Raw genomic sequence first — 21,478 nt, 5'->3', positions numbered from 1 at the left:
ACTTATAAGGCAATTCTGTTTTCTCAAGTACATTTCTTTCTCTCTTTCTTTTTTCTTTTTTCTTTTTTCTCTTTTCTTTCTTCCTTCCTCCTTCCTTCCTTCCTTCCTTCCTTCCTTCCTTCCTTCCTTCCTTCCTTCCTTCTTTCTTTCTTCTTTCTCTCTCTCTCTCTCTCTCTCTCTCTCTCTCTCTCTCTCTCTCTCGTGCATGTGCACATACACACTTGCACAGAAGCAGGGAAGGAGCATAGGGAGAGGGAGAGAGAGAATCTTAAGCTTGCTCCATGCCCAGCGCAGAGCCTCACTCGGGGCTCGATCTCATGACTCTGAGATCATGACCTGAGCTGAAATCAAGAGTCAGATGCTCAACCGACTGAGCCACCCACACACCTCATAAGTGCATTTCTTTACTTGGTTAATTCTTTAGGTGACTACTTTATAGATGTGCTAAAGAATGTGAACATTCCAAAAAGAGTAGTTAGTTTGACTTCATAGACTTTAATAATCCTGAGTTACCTTCAGTTTTGTTTCTTTCTGTTGACTTTTGTCCTTTTGTTTTCTTCACTCTGGTGGCCATTTGCCTTTTGACCTTTCCCAAGTGAGTCCAGATGATGATGAAGGTGCTGTTGTAAAAGGATGATGTAAGAAGAAATTTGCTTTCCCACCCATGAAATGACCGTTTTGATTATCTGTGCCTCCTTATTTACACGGGCTTTAAAGTAAAATCCTACACAGCCTAACTGACCCCTTTTTTCTTCACAGAGTTGTGGCTCTAAATTCACACAAGTCTGAAAAAAAGAAGAAACGTTATAAAGATTCTCTTTCTCTAGCTGCCATGATACGAAAATTTCAGAAAGAGAAGGATGCATTGAAGAAGGAGCCTAACCCCAAAGTCCCAGTGAACTTAACGACGTCCTCTCTGAATAAGACCCCCTCCACTGCCGTAGCATTGGGAAGTGATGTCTCGGACTTAAATCTGAACACTGCTGATCCAGACCTCCCCATTTTTGTTGGCACAAATGAACATGAACTATTTCGGGAAGCTGAAAATGCCCTAGAAATGCTAGATGATTTCGACTTTGACAGATTACTGGATGCTGCTTCTGATGGTAGCCCCCTCTCTGAGTCAGGGGGAGAGAATGGAAACACCACCCAGCCAACCTATGCCTCTCAGGTTATGCCCAAGGTGGTGCCTACACTCCCAGAGGGTCTGCCTGTCCTTCTTGAAAAACGCATCGAAGACCTCCGTGTAGTAAGTGTAATGATTCCCTTGTTTCTTATTTGCCGCACAAACATAACAATAAATGCTTTTTATAAGGCAAAAATATGAACCCACAATCCCAACACCCATATAAACAATTTTTAATTTTCTGTATTTCCTTTCAGGCATTGGCTATATTTATAGGCCTTTGATTTTTTTTTTTTAATTTTTTTTTTTCAACATTTATTTATTTTTGGGACCGAGAGAGACAGAGCATGAACGGGGGAGGGGCAGAGAGAGAGGGAGACACAGAATCGGAAACAGGCTCCAGGCTCCGAGCCATCAGCCCAGAGCCTGACGCGGGGCTTGAACTCACGGACCGCGAGATCGTGACCTGGCTGAAGTCGGACGCTTAACCGACTGCGCCACCCAGGCGCCCCTATAGGCCTTTGATTTTAAGTAGAAGTAGGTGTAGCTATAGTTATAGCATGATATGGGTGATTGTTTTATTATTTCAACTTACAGTTTTCATAAATATAATTTTTATTGTAAAAGAAAATCATGTAAACACAACAGAGGAAAGGTGGGGGCAAATAGTAACACTGCAGGAGTGTACCTGAACGTGGTCCAGACTGTATTGACATCCGGTTTTTTTATAGTTGATTTTCCAACTAGTCCTTTGTAGCTAATCAGCACCCTTAGTAAGCATGCATTGTTCCCACTAGTACTTGAGAGCTGAGGTTTTAGCATGTCACATTAGATACCACTCTAGATTGGCTTGGATTCATAATCTTTAACTAGCTGCAAATCCAGATAAATGTCATCACACTTACCCAGTTAATCTCAAGGAGATAGTATTTTGACTAAAAATAACACGCCAAATCTAGCTTAAAATGCCCTTCTTGATTACTTGAGGATTTGAACCCGTGCCATATTTGAACCCATGCCATATTTTAGTCCCCTTTTTTCCCTGACTAGAAAAGTAAAACACACAATACAAAACATATTTCAGGAACACCTGACTGGCTCAGTCAGAAAAGCATGCAACTCCTGATCTCGGAGTCTTGAGTTTGAGCCCCATGTTGGGTGTAGAGATTACTAAAAAAATAAATTAAAACCCCAAAACACCAAATATGTATTTCATACATATGGAAAGATTCCCCATAATCTGACATTCATTCACCCCCCAACAGAGGTAACCACTATTAACTATGTATTTTTTTGGATTTTAATCCATGCATTTGCAAATGTTATATTATTATGAAAAATAATTAATGGGATTGTAATGTATGGACTGTTCAAAACTTGTTTCTCCTAGGATTAGTGTAATCCAATTTAAGTCATGTTTTAAAATTTACTAATAATCTTTTTATTGTATTTATTTCTCTTAACTTCTCCTAAAATTTAAATATCTGATTAGGGGAGTAATTAGATTTATCTAATTTTTTCAGTAACTGGCCCACAGATTTTATTTAGTAATTCTGTTATTTTTTCTGTTTCATTCTTTAGCATTTCTTCTAAACTTGTGACTTAATTGTAATTCCCTGTTAATTTAGTTACCCTTATTTTATTTTAATGAACTTCATTAGTCCAGGACTTAGAGAAGTGTGTTATTTTTTTTTTAACTTTTTAAAAAATGTTTTTATTTACTTTTGAGACTGAGAGAGACAGAACATGAGCAGGGGAGGGGCAGAGAGAGAGGGAGACACAGAATCCAAAGCAGGCTCCAGGCTCTGAGCTGTCAGCACAGAGCCCAATGTGGGGTTCAAACTCATGGACTGCTAGATCATGACCTGAGCTGAAGTCTGACGCTTAACCCACTGAGCCACCCAGGCGCCCCTAGAGAAGTGTGTTAAAGTATCTCATTGCCAATATTTCTTTTTAAAAATCTTTTTAAAATGTTTATTTATTTTGAGAGAGAGAGCGTGACCAGGCGAGAGAGGCAGAAAATTTCACACTTAACCAACTAAGCCACCCAGGCGCCCTTATTGCTAGTGTTTCTTAGGTTATAGCTTGTGTTTACCATAGTTTTTGCTTTGTTTATTTCTATGCTGTGGTGTTTGACCCATAAAATTCTTGATGACTAGATCTTTTTTGTGATAATTATCATTTGGAGGTGACTTTTTGTGCTATTAATGCCTTTCATCTTGAATTTAGTTTTGTCTGATTTACTGTGGACTTTTTATTTTTACATAGTATAGCTTTTCTTATCATTTACCTTCAACCTCTTTGATTTTCTTTATTTTAGCTCTTTCTCTTATAAGGCAGCATAAAAATGGAAATTTGTTTCTGGACCTCATTTGAATCTTTTTCCTTTAACAAATGATTTTAACTTCTTCTAGTTGTTATAATTATGTAATTGATCTTTGTCATTTTCTTTTTTATTCTGTTTTATTACTTCCTCCTTTGTTTTCATTCTTTTGCTATTTTCTGTGCTTATTTTTTGAAAAGTATACAGTTTCTATAGTTTCGGCAATAAATGGGTTTTTTATTTAACCTTTTTAGCTACTCTGTGTAGGAAGTATGGGTCTCATTTCTTTTTTATGGTTCAGAAACTTGAGGTAGGTTATAGCTTGGTCAGGTCCACACAAGTAGTAAGTGGTAGAAATTTAACTACAATCCAAAGTATGGGCTTTTTGCTCTGCCATTTTGCCCATTCCTAAAATCTTTAGTTTCTTCTAAATTTGAAAAAGTACTTAGTGATGCGATCCACATTTTTCAAGATGTAATTAATAATAATAGCTGCTGTTCATTTAGCAAAACTTGTACTCTGTCCTGAGCACGGACGGTACTGCTGGGTGTCCCAGAGCAGTTACCAGTCAGGAGGCAGCCCTGTGACTGCGCTCAGTGTGCTTCACTTACTGTGCAGTCTAGTCCTCCCACAGTCCAGTGACGTACGTAGTGTTCTTCCGTTTAATGGACGAGGAAACCAAGGTTCAAAAGGTTTAAATGCTTTGCTCAAGGCCACATAATTTTTAAGTGTCTGAGTCATGATTTGAAGGCAGAACCCTGGAGCTCTGTAGCAGGCACTGTGCCTCTGTGTTATATGCCGTTGATTCTCACTTAAGAAACAAAACTGATTAGTAATGAGTGTGTTATGATCTTGTAAAAGCATTGTCTTCCATACCAAAAATTATTGTCTCTGTGGTAGCCCTGCCAGGGTTAATATATCTGTTCCATTGGTAGGAAATTATCAATAAGAAGTTTGATTTCACTTACTGGTATCTGTGACTTCTATTTTTTCTTTGAAATATGAGATGGAGGGGTGATTGGGTGGCTCAGTTGGTTAAACAGCCGACTCTTGAGTTTGGCTCAGGTCATGATCTCACGGTTCGTGAGTTCAAGCCGCGTGTCTGGGCTCTGTACTGAGAGCACGGAGCCCACTTGGGATTCTCTCTCTCTCTCTGCTCTCTCTCTATCTCTTTCTGCCCCTCCCCCGCTCGTGCATGCTTTCTCTCTCTAAAAGTAAATAAATAAACTTAAAAAAAAGAAATATGAGATGGTATTTTTTCTTTAGGAAGTGAGATTTCATCCTTGGCTTATATGCTTATGTCTGTATGATAAGGAGTTGCTTCTCATGACTCTTTTCTTACTTTGTAATATTCTTCCACTGTTCACCTTCTCGACTTTTTTTGATTCTCTTTCTTGACATTTAGTTTTCCTTACAGCTTTCATGTATTTCTGCCTGCTGCATATACGCAGTTTTCATTCTTTCTAATAAGTACTAAGGCACATCTTAGAAATTTTCTTCTATTTATTACATGTAAAACTGTCAAATAACTTGATGGGTTGACATGGTCAGCATATGGCTTGCTCAGATTATTAGATCAGATTTCTTGATTTCCATCTCATGGATCTCAACTACATCCTTTGTGATTTTCCCAGTAAATTTTGCTTATGGTAGAGTGTCTTGGTTTGTACCCTTAGTTTCTGGGCACCTGGTTAAGGTGACAATAATCATGAAAATATTATTCTTAAGCTCATGGCATTAATATTTGCTTCTCCCTTGATAATAATCTTGGCTAAATTTTTTTGTTATTAGTAATTAGGTAGAACCTAGACTGGCTGCAGTTAGCTGAGTATCTTTGTACGGCATGGTCATGTTGCACAATTGAAATCAGAAGGCTTGTGGTCTGAGTCCTGGATCCACCACTTATTAAGTAGTGTGATTTGGGAGGGAGAAGGAGGCGGGATTAAAAAAAAAAAAAAAAGTAGTGTGATTGGGGGCATGCCATGTAACCCTCTGACAGATTTAGGTTCCTTGTTTGTATAATGGGGGCTGTCATACCAATGTCATTGGCTGTTATGAGGATTAAACATGATAATGTGTGTAAAATAGAGTATATCAGACAGATCTTCTGTAGACAGTGTCTGTAGAAAGTGAGCCATCTGCTTTCTGTTATGTTGGAGATCACAGCAGTAATTAATAAAGCAATGGATAGTCAAAATGCACAAGATACTCAAAGCACGAAAAAATCTTGTATTTGGGATGCCTGGGTGGCTCAGTCAGTTGAGCATCTGACTTCAGCTCAGGTCATGATCTCACGGTTCATGGGTTCGGGCCCTGCGTAGGGCTCCGTGCTGACAGCTCAGAGCCTGGAGCCTGCTTCGGATTCTGTGTCTGCCCCTCTCCTGCTCATGCTCTGTCTCCCTGTCTCTCTCTCTCTCAAAATTAAAACAAGAAAAAAAATTTTTAAAGTCTTGTATGTATAATTTTGTTAATTTATAAAGATTGAGAAAAATTAAGTACAGATATAATAGAAAACAGTGGTATATAGGCTAAATTTGTTTCAACACTCTGTAATTGCCTACTCATGTCAGGTACTAAACTGAGTATGGATGATCCAAAGGGAAGTAAATCACAGTAGCCTTACCCTTTAGAAGCTTATTCTTTCCTAAATAGATATGGAAACAAATAATGTGTTGAAAGCGGTATTGACAATCCTATGTTTCTCTAGGCTGCCAAACTTTTTGATGAAGAAGGAAGGAAAAAATTCTTTACACAGGATATGAATAATATTCTTCTGGAGTAAGTAATTCTCTTCTTTGATTAAAAAACCTAAAAAATTATTTAAACTTTAAGAACTCATTTAAAACAATAGTTGATTACAACTTTACAGGTTGAATACTATTTTAGATTTAAATGTATTTTTTTTGTCACTTCCTATGAAAGTGTCTTTCTGGAACAGCTCTGAGTGGTCATATTAATTTTGGTATATTTTCCTTCTATTTTCATTCAGACTTGGGAAAAATAATTCCATTGGTATCTAGCAAGGTTGTAGACAGACATTTGGAGACAAATGGAAAGTATGGTTGAAAGAAGAAATTCTGGTTGTGAGGTAGGAGAGAGGCAGTGTGGAGAAGAGAAAGGGAAGAGTGGGAGGGGGAGGCTGCAGGCCGACATATGATACAGATTGTATTGAGATTAGTGACAGTTTTTACTCTCAGCTGGAGTTTGATACTAACAAAGCTGCACATTCTAAGTTTGTGGCCAGCTAAGCTGTCCTTATAAACCTAACGGCTTGTGAATTCTGACCATTGGTTATAGCATTTGAGTGTGTAATTAATTGCTGCAAGCAGAACTGGGCAAAAAAACAATCCTGGAGAAAACAGCACATGTTACTCCTCTTTCGCGAAAATGATGTATGCCTGCTCTTAGTGGTTCAGTAGTGTTATATACAAAGAAACAAGGAGTGTTTCCACTACTGTGTGTGAGGCTTGTCTTTTAAATATACAATGAAGGTAGTTTCTCATATAAAAGATGATGGATTGGTTTGTTTTGATAACTGTTTTTAATTAAGTACAATCTCTCTTTTCTCTGGAATACTTAAAAGATCTTTCTGGTCCCTCATGGACCCGTGAAAAACCTAACCTAGTATGCCACTGGTATGGTGACAGGAATTTCTTGTTCCTGTTCTTCATTTTAGCCAGGGATTTTCAGACTGATTCTGTCTGCCTGGAAGCAAGGCAAATGTTTCCTGTCTGCACCAGATCCTTTTACCTGGCTCCCTTTTCACCCCAGATTCAATGAAGAGTGTAACCGTTACTCATCAGAGCCGTCCCAGATTCCACAGTCAGGAATCTGACTAGCTCTTCTTTTTCTTGCCACTTGAGAGCCCTAAGTTTACTAGAGCAGGTCCTTTTCCTGTGACTGAGACCATTGTTTTTTATTTTACTCTTCTGTAAGAGGGACCCTCTTTTTCTCTCCTGAGAGAAACAAAGGACCATCCTTGGGACCTAACATCTCAAATAAGCAGAATATCAACATTCCATGAACAGGCTTCTCTCTTTCTTGCTCTTTCTTTCTTTCTTTCTTTTTTTAAGTAATCTCTGCACCCAATGTGGGGGTCAAACTCACGACCCCAAGATCAAGAGTCGCATGCTCTACCCACTGAGCCAGCCAGATGCCCCCACCAGCCCCAGCAGACTCCTCTTAATCTCTCCATGTCTGTCTTAAATCCTGTAATTTTTTTGGAGCCCTATTTTTATTTCACAGAGTGTGCCTCCAGTTCTACAAGCCCTAGTGCTCAGAGTTTGTTTTTTTTTTTCCCTTTTAGTCACTTATTTATGCCCCCTGGCCTCTGTTCCCACTTTCCTAAATATCCCTGATTTCTTTGGACTGAGTTGATCTTCTAAGGGCATATGGCATGTGATTATTTTGAGTAGTAAATTCCCATGAAATGATTCACATGTATTGGCTCTGCCTCACCATTGCTTCTTTATGATGGGGAGAAAGGGAGGTAAGTTTATTGGAATAGGGAACGCTTTTTCTTTTTGCCTAATTGAGTTTGACTTGGATCAATAAATATACAGCATGCCGACTTGATCCTCCCCATTTCCTCCTTTACCTCAAGCAGACATTGCTAACATCTTAATGCTCTTTGCCTGTGATCTCAATCCAACCTGAGTTCTGTTCAACAGATGCTCTAGGAAGGTACTACCAATCCCAGTGGACACTTGCGGTGAGCCCTGTTGTCTGCCATCTCATTGTTAGATGCTCCTTTAAGGAGCTCATGAATGAGTATTGACTTTTGAATCTCAGTATGAATAGACTTATCAGTTGGTCTGTCTGTCTCACCCTCTCTGACATAAAGGAAAGTTACCAAGTGAGGGGGTTGATCCTCTGCCACAGCTTTCCTTAACTCTCTTGAGGGATTACTTTGCATTTGGAAAAACGAACTTGGAACCACATCTTTAACCTATGCCACACCAGGCGTTCTTTAGGTAACACTAGAACCAGCCCATCTGAATAAAGTCATTCAGGGAAGGAGGGATCTTTTGAATTCTTGCTATAAAATAAATTTTCAATTTTCAGTTTGGGTTACTGCTCCCTAAGTCTTTCTTCAGTTACTAGTTTCAGTGGTTCTGTTATATGGATAGTATTGGTAGAGTATCTGAAATAGTTGAGGAAAAATTCAAGAAATTTACTAGATTCCGGGGGCGCCTGGGTAGCTCAGTCGGTTAAGCGTCTGACTTCGGCCCAGGTCACGATCTCATGGTTTGTGAGTTTGAGCCCGCATTGGGCTTTGTGCTGACAGCTCAGAGCCTAGAGCCTGCTTCAGATTGTGTGTCTCCCACTCTCTCTGTCCCTCCCCTGCTCGTGTGCTCTTTCTCTCTCTCTCTCAAAAATAAATGAACAGTAAAAAATTAAAAGAAAAAAAGAAATTTACTAGATTCCGAATTTATTTGGACTTAGGTTTTCTTTTACTAGTGTTTTTAAACTGATTGACTTAGATATGTATTCTGTTTTGTTGGGTTTTTTTTAATGTTTATTTTTGAGAGAGAGCATGAGCCGGGGAGGTGCAGAGAGAGGGAGGAAAACAGAGGATCCAAAGCAGGCTCCATGCTGTTAGCAGAGACCTCGTCATGGAGCTTGAACTCAGGAACCGCGAGATCATGACCTGAACCAAAGTTGGACGCTTAACTGACCGAGCCACCCAGGAGCCCCTGTATTCTGTTTTTTAAAAAGAGGGAGAAGGGTGCCTGGCTGGCTCAGTTGATAGAGCATGTGACTTGGTCTTGGGGTCAAGATTCCAAGCCCCACATTGGGTGTAAAGCTTACTTAAAAAACAGTTATTAAAAAGAGGGAGTTGATGGGATGGGAAGATTTATTTATGTATCAGTTATGGTGAAATGATTGTATTTCTAGAATTTTGTGTGAAAATATAGGTAAGACTAAGCATTCCTGAGCCAGAAGAATCTTTTTTATAAAGTTGGCCATTTCTTCAGCTGTGGATTCCTATGTTGTGTTTCTTTGAGCCTTCTTCAGAGGCAAATGAGAGCCTTGTACATACAGATGGGGGTATAAAAGTGGGTTTCAAACTTATATACTCAGGAAATCCAGTGTTTGTCCTCCAGTGCATTATCAGCAGGTGGTCCCAGTATATTTTTATCCATTTAGAGCCTGTAGTAATCTCATGCTTATAATTTATTATCAGAGGGTTGAGACCCAGTCATTGTAACATTCTTGCATGGATATCTGCTTTGGGGACAGACTTTACATAAAGAAGGAAAGAAAAGACAAGAAACCTGGTAGAGAGAAGGGGTCAGACTCAGGAAAGTTCATTGCTTTGGGAGAACCTTTATTTTTCTGAAATGTGAAAATACCTGAAATTCAAACTTTGATTGGCATGTGTTTTTAGTCATCTGCAGATCCTTCTTAAGACCTTAGAAGATTGTAATTCTTAGGAAAAAAAATAAATAACTGTATGAGGGATGTGTGTTTAAAATATACTGCTGTCAGGTAGGATTTTGTATATATTTGTGATAGACCAGTATAGTCTGTAACCTTAAGGGTTAATATGCTTCTCTGATTTTTCCCTAGTATTGGCTTAGCAGCAGGGAGTCAGTTCTTCCTGTTTTCGAGTTTCGCCCTCTTTGGAAACCACTTATTTTTTTAAGTATGTCACTGAGTCAATCTATTCTTAATTGAAATCTCTTACTACTTGGAGTTTCTATTTTATTTTCAGCCTCAACTACCGTTTAATAACAGGGCAAGCATAGAAAGCATCCTACCCAGAGTCTAGACTTTTAATAAAGCTTCACGCATAATTTATTTAACCAAATGTTTATACACAGAACTCATGACAGTAATGGTTGTTTCCCATATGATCCTGTGCATTTGACCTTCTGGTTCTTATAGAGCCTAAACATTTTTCTATTTGTATATTGTATTTGACTTCTTTAATACCACGCGTTTTCTCTTGCCAATGCTAAGAGCATAGTTTTCCACATTTCACTGTTTCTGAACTTGCAGTGTATCTTCTAAGTGATGGATATATTTGAAAAAAAATTTTTTTTCAACGTTTATTTATTTTTGGGACAGAGAGAGACAGAGCATGAACGTGGAAGGGGCAGAGAGAGAGGGAGACACAGAATCGGAAACAGGCTCCAGGCTCTGAGCCATCAGCCCAGAGCCCGACGCGGGGCTCGAACTCACAGACCGCAAGATCGTGACCTGGCTGAAGTCGGACGCTTAACCGACTGCGCCACCCAGGCGCCCCTAAGTGATGGATATATTTGATAGGCAGGGTTTCTTCCCCAAAAGCTGTTAACTGAATCTATTTATGAGAATTATTTATTAAATCTATCTATACGTTGTCCTATCATAGAATGTGATGATTTGGATGTAGTTTGTTGCCAAGAGCTCCAGTTCAGTCTTGGCCTTCAAATTAGCATCTGTTCCTATCTTCCTACAATAGCAGCTGCCAGATTTAGTGTCTTCCATCTTGGGAGAAACCTCCGTTATTTCGTGGTAGACTTGTCCAGCTGGGAATATGGTGGCTGTTAAAACTCTTTTCCTTTTTTTTTTTTTTTTCCCCTTCTTTAAATAACTATTAGGCTAAATACCCTTATAACAATTTATTTTTGATCTAAAAAACTAATTTATAAATGGAAACAGGAACTGAAGAATTGGAATAAATTGAGCCAACTATTAAGTATCTAATTTGTGCAAGGCAGGCATAATAAGGGAGACAAATGGATAAAACAGTCTGTATGTGTAGCCAGAAGAGCTTTACCTCTTCTGGATCTGCAATTTTTTCAGACACCTCTAAGGAAAAAATATTCTAAGAACTCATTGAAACTATGTGACTCTCTAGCTTAGCAATTGTGGTGGGGGGAGAGGGGATGTGAATATCTATCTCTTTGAGGAAATGAGGTTTTGGTTAATAATGGAGTTCCTGTGCTTTACCCAAAAATGTAGGCTTTGTCCCTGTTCATCAAAAAATTAGTCACCAGACTACTTATGTTTATATAAATTCTCTGTATATTTTTTTCCTTGAAAAATACTGTCTAGGAAATCGTGGAAAGATAAAACGAGAGAAGAGTCATTGCTTTTACCTCCTTGCTTATGTATTAGTACCTAAAAGAAATTCTGTACTATTTATTTGTTGTTGTTTTTGTTCAGCATTGAGTTACAGCTACAGGAATTAGGCCCTGTCATTCGTAGTGGTGTCTACTCCCATCTTGAAGCTTTTGTGCCATGCAATAAAGAAACACTGGTGAAACGTCTAAAGAAGTTACATCTCAACGTCCAGGTAAGAAGAGGAACAATAATATCCGTATCTGGAGTTTTATAACCTATAAAGAGACTAGTTTCTATTTGGGGCTTTTGCATATTAGTTGCTTTATACTCTTAATTGTATGTATTGAATAACCATAGGAGATTATTAAAGGCATAGAAAATCTCTTGAAAAAAATTACTTCTCAACAGTTGAAAAGGCTAGACGAGAATGTTTCCTAAGGCGTAGATTCCTGGACTGGTAAATTAATGTCAGTTCCACAGGTGATACAACTTTGCCCTCAACAAATGTCTGATAGATTTATAACTCGGTTTTCTTATTACTGAAATGGATCTGTACAGATTTGTTCATGCCTACGTTACAAAAACTGAGAAAGAATCACAGGGTTACGTGTAAACTTGGAGATTTTTTTGTGTGTAATCATCCATATTTTGCTAGATTCTTCTCCCCTAAAACACCACCAAGTAATTATCTAAGTTTGAATGCTTCCAATGGTCAGAAACTTATTTCATTATAATATCAGAAAGTTCTTCTGTGCACTGAGACATATCCAGGTGCTTTCCACCCTATTGGTCCTGATTCTACCTTTGAGTCCATTCATAAACCTAATTATTTGTCACCTTCATGGCTTTCATGTTTTTGAAAGCTTGTATTATGTCCCCTCCTTCACTTCCATATAAGGTGGTTTTCAGTACCTTCACTGCCTGATGATTTTTCCCTTATGATTTATTTGATTATTTATTTTTTAAATATTTGTAACTTGCAAGTAATAGGAAATAATGCAGTTTAAGACAAGAAAGGACATTTTTTTTTCTATTAATAAAGGTATTTGATGGAATTAAAAGTACATACGAGGGGCACGTGGGTCGCTCAGTCAGTTGAACATCTGACTTTGGCTCAGGCCACGATCTCACAGTTCGTGAGTTTGAACCCCACATCGGGCTCTCTGCTGTCAGCGCGGAGCCTGCTTTGGGTCCTGTGTCCTCCTCTCTCTTTCCCCCTCCTCTGCTCATGTGCACACGCACTCTCTCTTTCTCTCTCTCTCAAAAACAAAACAAAAGAAAACAAAAAAACAACCAGAAAGGGATGGGAACTGATAATTTGGATTAGCTCTTGTTTTTCTCTCCCTGTGTCTTATTTTTATCCTTTTATGTGCCTCTGAAAATAAGATTACTTCATTCTCAAGGTTTTATATTATAGAAAGGCCACACACAGAGACTGACTCAACCCTCTCATCCCAATCCAAGTTTTTGGATCAGGAAATCTGATTATACCATGTTGGGTCAACCTAAACTTTTCTGGCCAGAGGTTGGGAGTCACACAGCACAACATGGCTGGCCAAGGGCCTCCATAGCTGATGGGGGAATGAACATGGTGCCCAGGACCACTAGTATTAAGAGCTGATTGGCATAGAATTCTTTATTATAGGTATTATACTAATGTTAATAAAATAACTCTTTTGAATTCAGAAACTGTAAGTTCTTTCTCAACGTAAAGCAGAGTAATCAACAAATGAAATTTACTCGAGGTCACAGATTTTGTGTGACCTGAATCCTTTTTTTTGTTTTTGCCTGGCTCCTTCAGACATTGACTGCTGGAGCTCACTGCCATACATTCAGGTGACAGACATGGGTACCAGTGAAAAAAGGAACTAGAGGCAGGAGAACAACTTTTCATACATTATAAAATATTTTCTAAGGGGCATTTCAGATTTGATGTTTGGTTATTTAATATTCCTGTTCTTCCTGTGGAAGAAGACATCTATCTTAACCTTTGATTTTCTTCATGTGGTTTTATCATGTATACTTTATTTATTTATTTATGTATTTATTTATTTATTTATTTTAATGTTAATTTTTTGAGAGAGAGAGACAGAGCATGAGCGGGGAAGGGGCAGAGAGAGAGGGAGACACAGAATCGGAAGCAGGCTCAAGGCTCCGAGCTGGCAGCGCAGAGCCCGATGCGGAGCTTGAACCCACTGTCTGTGAGATCATGACCTGAGCTGAAGTTGGACACTCACCTGACTGAGTCACCCAGGCGCCCCTGTCATGTATACTTTTAATCCCTAAATACTATATTATTTGATTTTGCATGTTTTTGAGCTCCGTATGAATGGAGTCATACTGTCTCCATACTTTTCCTCTGCAGCTTGCTTTTTTACACTGAACATTATGTACCTCAGATTTAGCTATGTCTTTACCTGTGGAGGACTCCAGTTGTACTGCTCTACAGTGTGTACACTGCTCCATTCTGTTAATACATCCCAGTTATTGTGTCTTTTTTACGGCTGATGGATAGGTGGGTTGTTCCCAGGCAGATAGTCGCAGCTACAGAATTAGGAAGTGATCACCTAGGAACCCTGATACCGGACGTTCACATTTCTTTTAATAGGATTTTGTAGCAGACACTGTAACGTGTGCAGTAATGTTTGTTAACTGGTATGCATGAAAACAGTAAGAGTCTTCCAGTTTCCTCTTTCTCTTTGACCTTGACCGTGTAACTGCTTGCAGCGTAAGTCACAATTGGTAACAATAAACGAAAGAACAGGATGCCAACGTCCAGTCGGTTGTCACCCAAACCAAATTATGTGTTCTAGTGTTGCAAAGCAGTATCTCCTCTCATGGTACCCCATCAAAATGGGGATCGACTGGTAGTAGTCTGCATAGTGTAGATTTTGTTCTTTACTTAATTTTTTATGACATTTGAAGTGTCCGTATAATTTCTTGGCCAAACGTGGGGCATTTTTAAAAATGTAAAGGAATACGTTACGTGTCAACTCTACTCGAATAAAACATTTTTTTTAAAGAAACAAGTGTAGGGGCGCCTGGGTGGCGCAGTCGGTTAAGCGTCCGACTTCAGCCAGGTCACGATCTCGCGGTCTGTGAGTTCGAGCCCCGCGTCGGGCTCTGGGCTGATGGCTCAGAGCCTGGAGCCTGTTTCCGATTCTGTGTCTCCCTCTCTCTCTGCCCCTCGCCCGTTCATGCTCTGTCTCTCTCTGTCCCAAAAATAAATAAACGTTGAAAAAAAAATTTTTTTTTAAAGAAAAAAAAAATTTAAAGAAACAAGTGTAAGGAACACTATTAATTATGCTGGGGTAATTACCAGGCACAAACTAGGATTCTCGTTGGCTGCCTGGGAAGTATGGTCATTCTAATTTTATATCCAGTGTGCCTCCTGAAGACTGAGTGCTGTAGAAGAAATGTCCATATTTAAATATGCTTACATTTTAAATCTGTAATTAGTGTCTTTTGAGAATCTGCTTGCAAAATAATTTTTTGTTAATGTATTTAAAAAAACTTGTAGTATTTTTCCCCCCCTCAGGATGATCGTTTAAGAGAACCTCTGCAAAAACTGAAACTGGCTGTTAGCAACGTCATGCCTGAACAGCTATTTAAATACCAGGAGGACTGCCAAGCTCGCAGTCAAGCTAAGTGTGCCAAGTATGTACCTCTTCTGTTTGGACTGGCTTTTGCATTTGAGAAATATTTTTAGCTCTTAGGGATTGGTCTTATGTGGACTTTATCACCAAATAGAAATCTACATATGCCACTGAAACAGTATAATTGAATATTTTCTAAATGACACAACACTTCCCATTCAGTTGCTTTGATGTCAAAAGCAAAAGTTCTGTTGATCTATTGGGTGGGTGTGATGAAAGCAAGAGCTGGCACTGGTCAGGTATTTCCCATGTCACCCAATTTAACTGGCTGAAGTCAGTATTTTCTGAACTCAAAGATAAGTAATCATGCCCTTAAATGACACAGCTTGAAGACCTAATTTACCAAACTACTTTGTGATGCTCTTCAAAATATTATGTATAAAGGTAGATTATTTACTCTGCCTTTTGAGTTAACATTCAGTTAAGCAATTTAACAGGTGTCTCTGGAGCATATCATAGGCACTGTTGGGTTAGAACTTCGCTTCATAAAATCTTTTTCATTTTTAGGTTGCAGACAGACGAAGAACGAGAGAAAAATGGATCCGAGGAAGATGATGATGAGAAACCGGGGAAGCGTGTCATAGGACCAAGAAAGAAATTCCACTGGAATGACACCATCAGGTAAAATTTAACCAAAGCCTTCACTTTTAACCAAATGGACAATGAGGAACTAAGGTTTCTAATAAAAAGAATATATAGTAAATGGAAGAGTAGATTGGCAGCAACCAAAAATTGGTGTGTAGGAAAAATTTATTCAAGAGAAGTTTGATTTGGTCCTGTTATCTTTAGAGTGCTCTCACTTTTATTTTCATATGCTACTTTCTATAAACTAATCTTCTAATTATTAAGTCAGTCATATTGGCTTCAGAAGGTGAAGTACTCTGTATACATCTGTAATCGGTCATTTTTTTTGACCAATATTTCTGTACCCCAAATAGAGGGTTTGATTGCAGGACTATCCCTTTCAGTCTTTGGTGCCTAGATGAAAGGTATCAAAGGAAATTGTTTCATATTGGGGATTTGGCTGTAGTGCAATGAGTGATGTGTGTTAGAAATTATTTATCTTCATGTCATCTGAATTCTTGAGATAATATTCTTTATTATTGCTTGCAGATTTATGTGCTTAAAAAAATCTGTTTCAAACTTACTTTTCCACAATTTTGCAGTCAGATTTATATATAAATATATATTTTTAATCTGTTTAGAACTTTGTTATGTAACCTTGTTGAGATCAAATTGGGATGCTATGAGTTAGAGCCAAATAAAAGCCAGTCCGCTGAGGATTATCTTAAATCCTTTATGGAGACAGAGGTGAAACCATTGTGGCCTAAGGGCTGGATGCAGGCAAGGTAAGAAATATGACATCCTAGATTTTATTTTACTTTCTTATTGTTGCTGTGTTTAAAAATACATGTATAGAGACAGATATGTGACATTCATTTTGCTAAGAACCTAGTGTGTTTAGCGTTCTCTATAGTCCTCTCAGATGATCTCTGCTTTGAAAACTTCAGGCACTGAAAAGACAAAATGGTTAGTCACAGGGACGTGGAGATACAGAGATACATATAAAGGTGACTTTTTTGCCAACCACTTTCTCTTTTTTTGCACCTGACTTTGCTAATAGAGAAAATGGGTGGAGAGGTAGATGGCTATAAACTTTGGGAGGGGACTTCACATAGGTATCATGAAGATAAGCCTAGAGCTGAATACAAAATTGAGAGTGTAGAAATAGAGACACACAACCTTGGGTTCTGTTGTCAATAGTCAATATAGAGTGGTGTCTCAAAAATGCATAGTCGTCCAATTTAAACCATAAAGCGTTAAGAATGTTAAGATAGGCAGCTGTCGCAACCAGTTAAATCAACAGAAAACATCTTTTGATCTGTTAAAAGATTTAAATAAATAAATCTTCTGTAAAACTCCCTGTAAGACAGATTACTGAATTTACTCTGTGCCATTATAACTTCCATTTGATAAATAAGCAAGTAATAGACTGTTGAAAACCATGTGAGTAAAATGAGAAAGTGGTTATCATTATCTGTTACACAAAAATAATTGTGTCCTTTTAACTTTTGCAGAATGCTTTTTAAGGAAAGTCGGAGTGTACATAATCATCTTACTTCTGCTCCGTGAGTAAAACAGACTCCATAGTTCTTCATTTGTTTTTACTCACATTATGTGCTTTAGTAAACAAAAGTACTATTTATTAAATGCTAGGCAACATAGTACTTAAATGTACATTTAGACAATCTCCATTTTACTACTGCCTTTTTTTCAAAAAGAATCATTTTTCTGTTGACCTGAGACCACATTTATCTGTTTAATAGTTCTCAGGCTAGTCTCCAAACACCTGAATCTATGCTGGCCTGAGATCTGGCGGCTAGGAGCCGTGTAGACAGGAAGCCTCTGATGGTTTCCTTTGTTCCTGGGCCTTCTTCCCTCCAGTTATTTTGTGTCCTTTTTCTTTCCCTCTTAATGATGATCAGCATAGCTAACCTGTAGCTTTGTGCCTTCGAAGACAGTTTCTTACACATACCTACCCTGCCTTGCCTTGCAGAGTGCTTCATTCTACAAAAGTAACCTATTTTTCATGCCCTTCCCTTCTGTTCAAAACTGGGTATTTCCCTAGTGGTATGATTACTAAAGAAAAGCCTCTGATCCTGGTAGGCAGTAGTAAAAAGCTGGTTTTTGTGGTTATATTTTTGGGTGAATACTGGTTGACTCAACAAGAATTTTATATTTACCTACAACTTAGGGCTATTTCTCTGCACCATAGAAGTGTAATAGTAAGAGTTAATAAAATATACAATTAGCAAGTCACTGAGAATTTACAGACCACTGTAATTCAATATTCTAAGCGGTCTGGTTAACAACTGGGTAACATTACAAAACTCTCCATCTCCTTGTGTACAATTATAATGGAATTTTTTACAACTCTTAGGAAGGACACTTTGTTAGTATACTATCAGAGTTATGTTGGGTTGATTGTGGTTTTTGGTTCTTGCTATTCTTGTTTATTGAGTATAAATTTGGGATAAGTTTGGTTTCATACACATAGGTTTACTTTGTTGCTGGTGGTTTAATTATCCTGGGGGGGGGGTACATATATATGTGTGTGTATGTATTGGTGTCAATAATATTTCTGGTCTTTAATTTCCCTATAGTTCTAAAATCACAAATGTGTTACAATTCAGGTATAAATAATTCATCCCTTTAAATCTAAAGCATATATTTACATAGACCCTCTCTTCAGTTTTTTAGGTGGCTTTATTATTATGACTAACTTGTGTTTTGTTTTGTCTTGTTTTGCTTTGTATCGGAAAGTACAAATCTATGGGATGTGTGGGCCTGATATCTTTTGCCCCAATGGTCTTTATCAAAAAAACTTGGAAAATTACTGTCGCCTTAATGAAGTTGTAGATTGGCAGTTTTAATCAAGATATTTGTTAATTTAATGGATGACATTTCAATTTAGTGAAGTAGAAATACTCAGTGTGAGGTATTTTAGCTTGTTAACCCTTTAGTTATTCAACAGACATTTGGGTACTTTCTCCTCTTATGTAACACATAAGATTTTTGTCTTCAAACTTTTTCACACTGGTTCCCAAAGTTTCCAGGGTTGCATGGTATTTTACTTGCCTTTTATCCTCCTGTCATTTTGACATTTTTTATTTGAATTCTCATATTAAAATAATTTTCTTTAAAAAAGAGAATTTTATTTTTTTAAATAATACCTTATTTACAAGTTCTTGGCATTGGTTCTTCTCAAATTATGGTTTAATTTGAGCTTGAGATTTCTTGAAGATCTGTTTTCTTATAAATAATTATTCTTACCAGTTCTTTGAAGTGGGTCTTCTCAGACAGCTTTGTTACCCTATCTTCAGTTATTTTTTCAATTCTATTTTGATTATTTACATTTAATTTTTAAAACCTTTTATCATCTACCGTTCATATTTTGCTAATGGTTCAGCCTTCCAGTTAATTGAAATTGGAGGAAATGTTGCTGTATATTCATATATAAACTGAGTGTGTGTATACACATATATAAATACACACATATGTATAGTTCCTTCATAGAATTTTCCAAATAGCATAAGAAATTATTTACCCATGTAATGGCAAGATTAGAATTTCATAATGAGTGACCTAATTGCTACTGAAATGACCTCCTTTTTAATCTGTTGTCTTAGGGCAAAGAAAAAGGTGATTCCTGCACCTAAACCCAAAGTGAAGGTAAGTATTGAACCAAATCTTTAATTGGTCATAATTGAGGAATGTTGAAATACATTCATAAGATGAAAAGGATATATGGTATTTATCATAGATCAATAGGTAGTGTACTCTTAAGAAGAGTGTTTTTAAACTTTGTAAAAATCCTAGAACCCCTGTATTTCCAAGAATAGATGACTGTGTGGTAGTGGGAAATTTGCACACATTAATTAAATTGTAAGATTTAACCTCATACAAGTTAGAAACACTATAAAATATAACAAATGTCCTTTAAAAGCACAGCTGAGATTGCAGATGTATAAGAGAAATCCCAAGGGCCCAACGCAAAGAAGCTACCAGCGTGTTAATATGTCTTTGAAACTTTGGTTGCCTGTTGGGGTACTTGCTGATTTTCATCTATCACTTTATGATTTATTTTCAAATTTCTTCTCAGAGCACAGGAGATAGGGTTTTCTTGGGCTTATATAGATTAAGAATTAGACTGAAACTCTGCATGAACCCGGACCTTCAGAGGGTAACACCTTTGGTAAAAGAAAGAACTAGAAAAATTCACTCGCCAGCAGAAAGTAAGAAACTTGTGTGTCTTGGCCTGAGTCCTAGATTAGGGGAAGGAAGTTCTCCCTGAGAATTTAAGGAGTTCAGGAGTTTAATTTATACTACCTGCAAGATCTGGGAAATCCTCAAACTTTGAAAATAACTTAAAGGAATTAGTATTAACCCAAGGCAATTGGCAAATCAAATTTCCCTTGAAATAATGCAGTCTCATAGCAGGCTTCAAAGGCTTGCCACATATATACTGTGTCAAACATGAGCTTACAGTCTGAAAATACAGATTACACAAGGAAATGAATTACTATGAGTGAGAGTCAGCAGAAACATCTGACAGAATTAGATCCCTGAGAGGGCCAAGTGACGGACTTACTGGGTTTCGAACATAAAGGAATTTAACTTAATATTCAAAGAAGGAGAAGACAGGATAAAAAATATCACAACAGACAAAGCAGTTGAAAAAGAACCAGGTATAATCTCTAGAAGTGAAAACTGTAATCATTTGAAAAGTAAAATTATAGAGAAATCCCACACGCTTTATTTAGGTTTTGGACTTTCCCTATAGACTTCATCTCTTTGAATAGATGAGTTTCTTTGCTTAAGAGGTATGGCCAGAAGGCCATCCTTCTCTGTGGCCTTCTTAACTTTTAATATTAGAGGCTTTGTAAGTACGAATAGTCCTCTTTTTCTTACATACCTCATTTGTCTTCTAATCTAAATAATGGTGAGCCAGTATTCCATCACATCTGTTGAGTTCATGCTTTGTTTTGACACATTATTTTTAAACTCCTAATGCCCTTCATAAAGTGTTTGTTAAATTAATTTTACATCTATTCAAACATATGACTAATTTATCAGAATTCTGATGTTGACAAGGATGGTATAGGGAATTCCCTGTTTTTGCTTGTTTGTGTCTTTGTGATTAAATTATTTTTTCCTTTTCCCCAAATGGAAAAACTATATCGCCGATTTGTGTTTCTCCTACCCTACCGCCCCTCAAATACCTGTTTTAATTACAAAGATAATACAAGGAAATACATTAGAAAATGCAGGGGTGCCTGGCTGGCTTAGTTGGTGAAGCATGTGACTCTTGATCTCAAGATTGTGAGTTCAAGCCCCACATTGGGCATGAAGCCTACTTTAAAAAAAAAAGAAAGAAAGAAAATGCTAACAATCAAAAAGTATAAGTATCCAGGAAAAAAAAAAAAAGCTCCTACTTTCTGGTACAAACCCACCCTCCCTTCCCTCCGTCCAAACACCTGTTCATTTATTCATATGACTTAACATTTTATAAATGGGATAGTTTGCTTTTTGACTCAAGTATATACCCTGAACAATTATCTCTGCCAGTATAAATTTACACAGTACTCTGCTGGGTGGATTTAATGTTATTTTTATAAAGAAAAAATTAATTTGGGGGCACCTGGCTGGCTCAGAAGAGCATGCAACTCTTGATCTCAGGGCTATGTGTTCAAGCTCCACATTGGCCCTAGAGCTTACTCTAAAAATAAATAAATAGGGGCACCTGGGTGGCTCAGT

At 37.7% G+C, this 21,478-nt stretch overlaps 1 protein-coding gene across 6 annotated transcripts in view; it reads left to right on the top strand.

The window, feature by feature from the left end:
- UBN2 (ubinuclein 2) overlaps positions 1-21,478 on the top strand; it is a 92,926-nt gene that overhangs the window by 35,557 nt on the left and 35,891 nt on the right. For 5 of the 6 annotated variants that reach the window (XM_040471826.1, XM_040471822.1, XM_040471823.1 and 2 more), the window contains 8 exons: positions 760-1,249; positions 6,157-6,227; positions 11,607-11,736; positions 15,043-15,161; positions 15,668-15,781; positions 16,366-16,509; positions 17,239-17,289; positions 19,351-19,393. In XM_040471826.1, coding sequence (XP_040327760.1) covers positions 760-1,249; positions 6,157-6,227; positions 11,607-11,736; positions 15,043-15,161; positions 15,668-15,781; positions 16,366-16,509; positions 17,239-17,289; positions 19,351-19,393 — 1,162 coding nt within the window. The remainder of the gene's footprint in view (positions 1-759; positions 1,250-6,156; positions 6,228-11,606; positions 11,737-15,042; positions 15,162-15,667; positions 15,782-16,365; positions 16,510-17,238; positions 17,290-19,350; positions 19,394-21,478) is intronic. The other variant, XM_040471825.1, reaches the window with a different exon arrangement.

Source organism: Herpailurus yagouaroundi, unplaced genomic scaffold (genome assembly GCF_014898765.1).
Source record: "Herpailurus yagouaroundi ecotype Mexico unplaced genomic scaffold, PumYag 100, whole genome shotgun sequence".
In the NCBI taxonomy this organism is placed as follows: Eukaryota; Metazoa; Chordata; class Mammalia; order Carnivora; family Felidae; genus Herpailurus; species Herpailurus yagouaroundi.
This window is presented reverse-complemented; position numbering and strand designations above follow the sequence as displayed.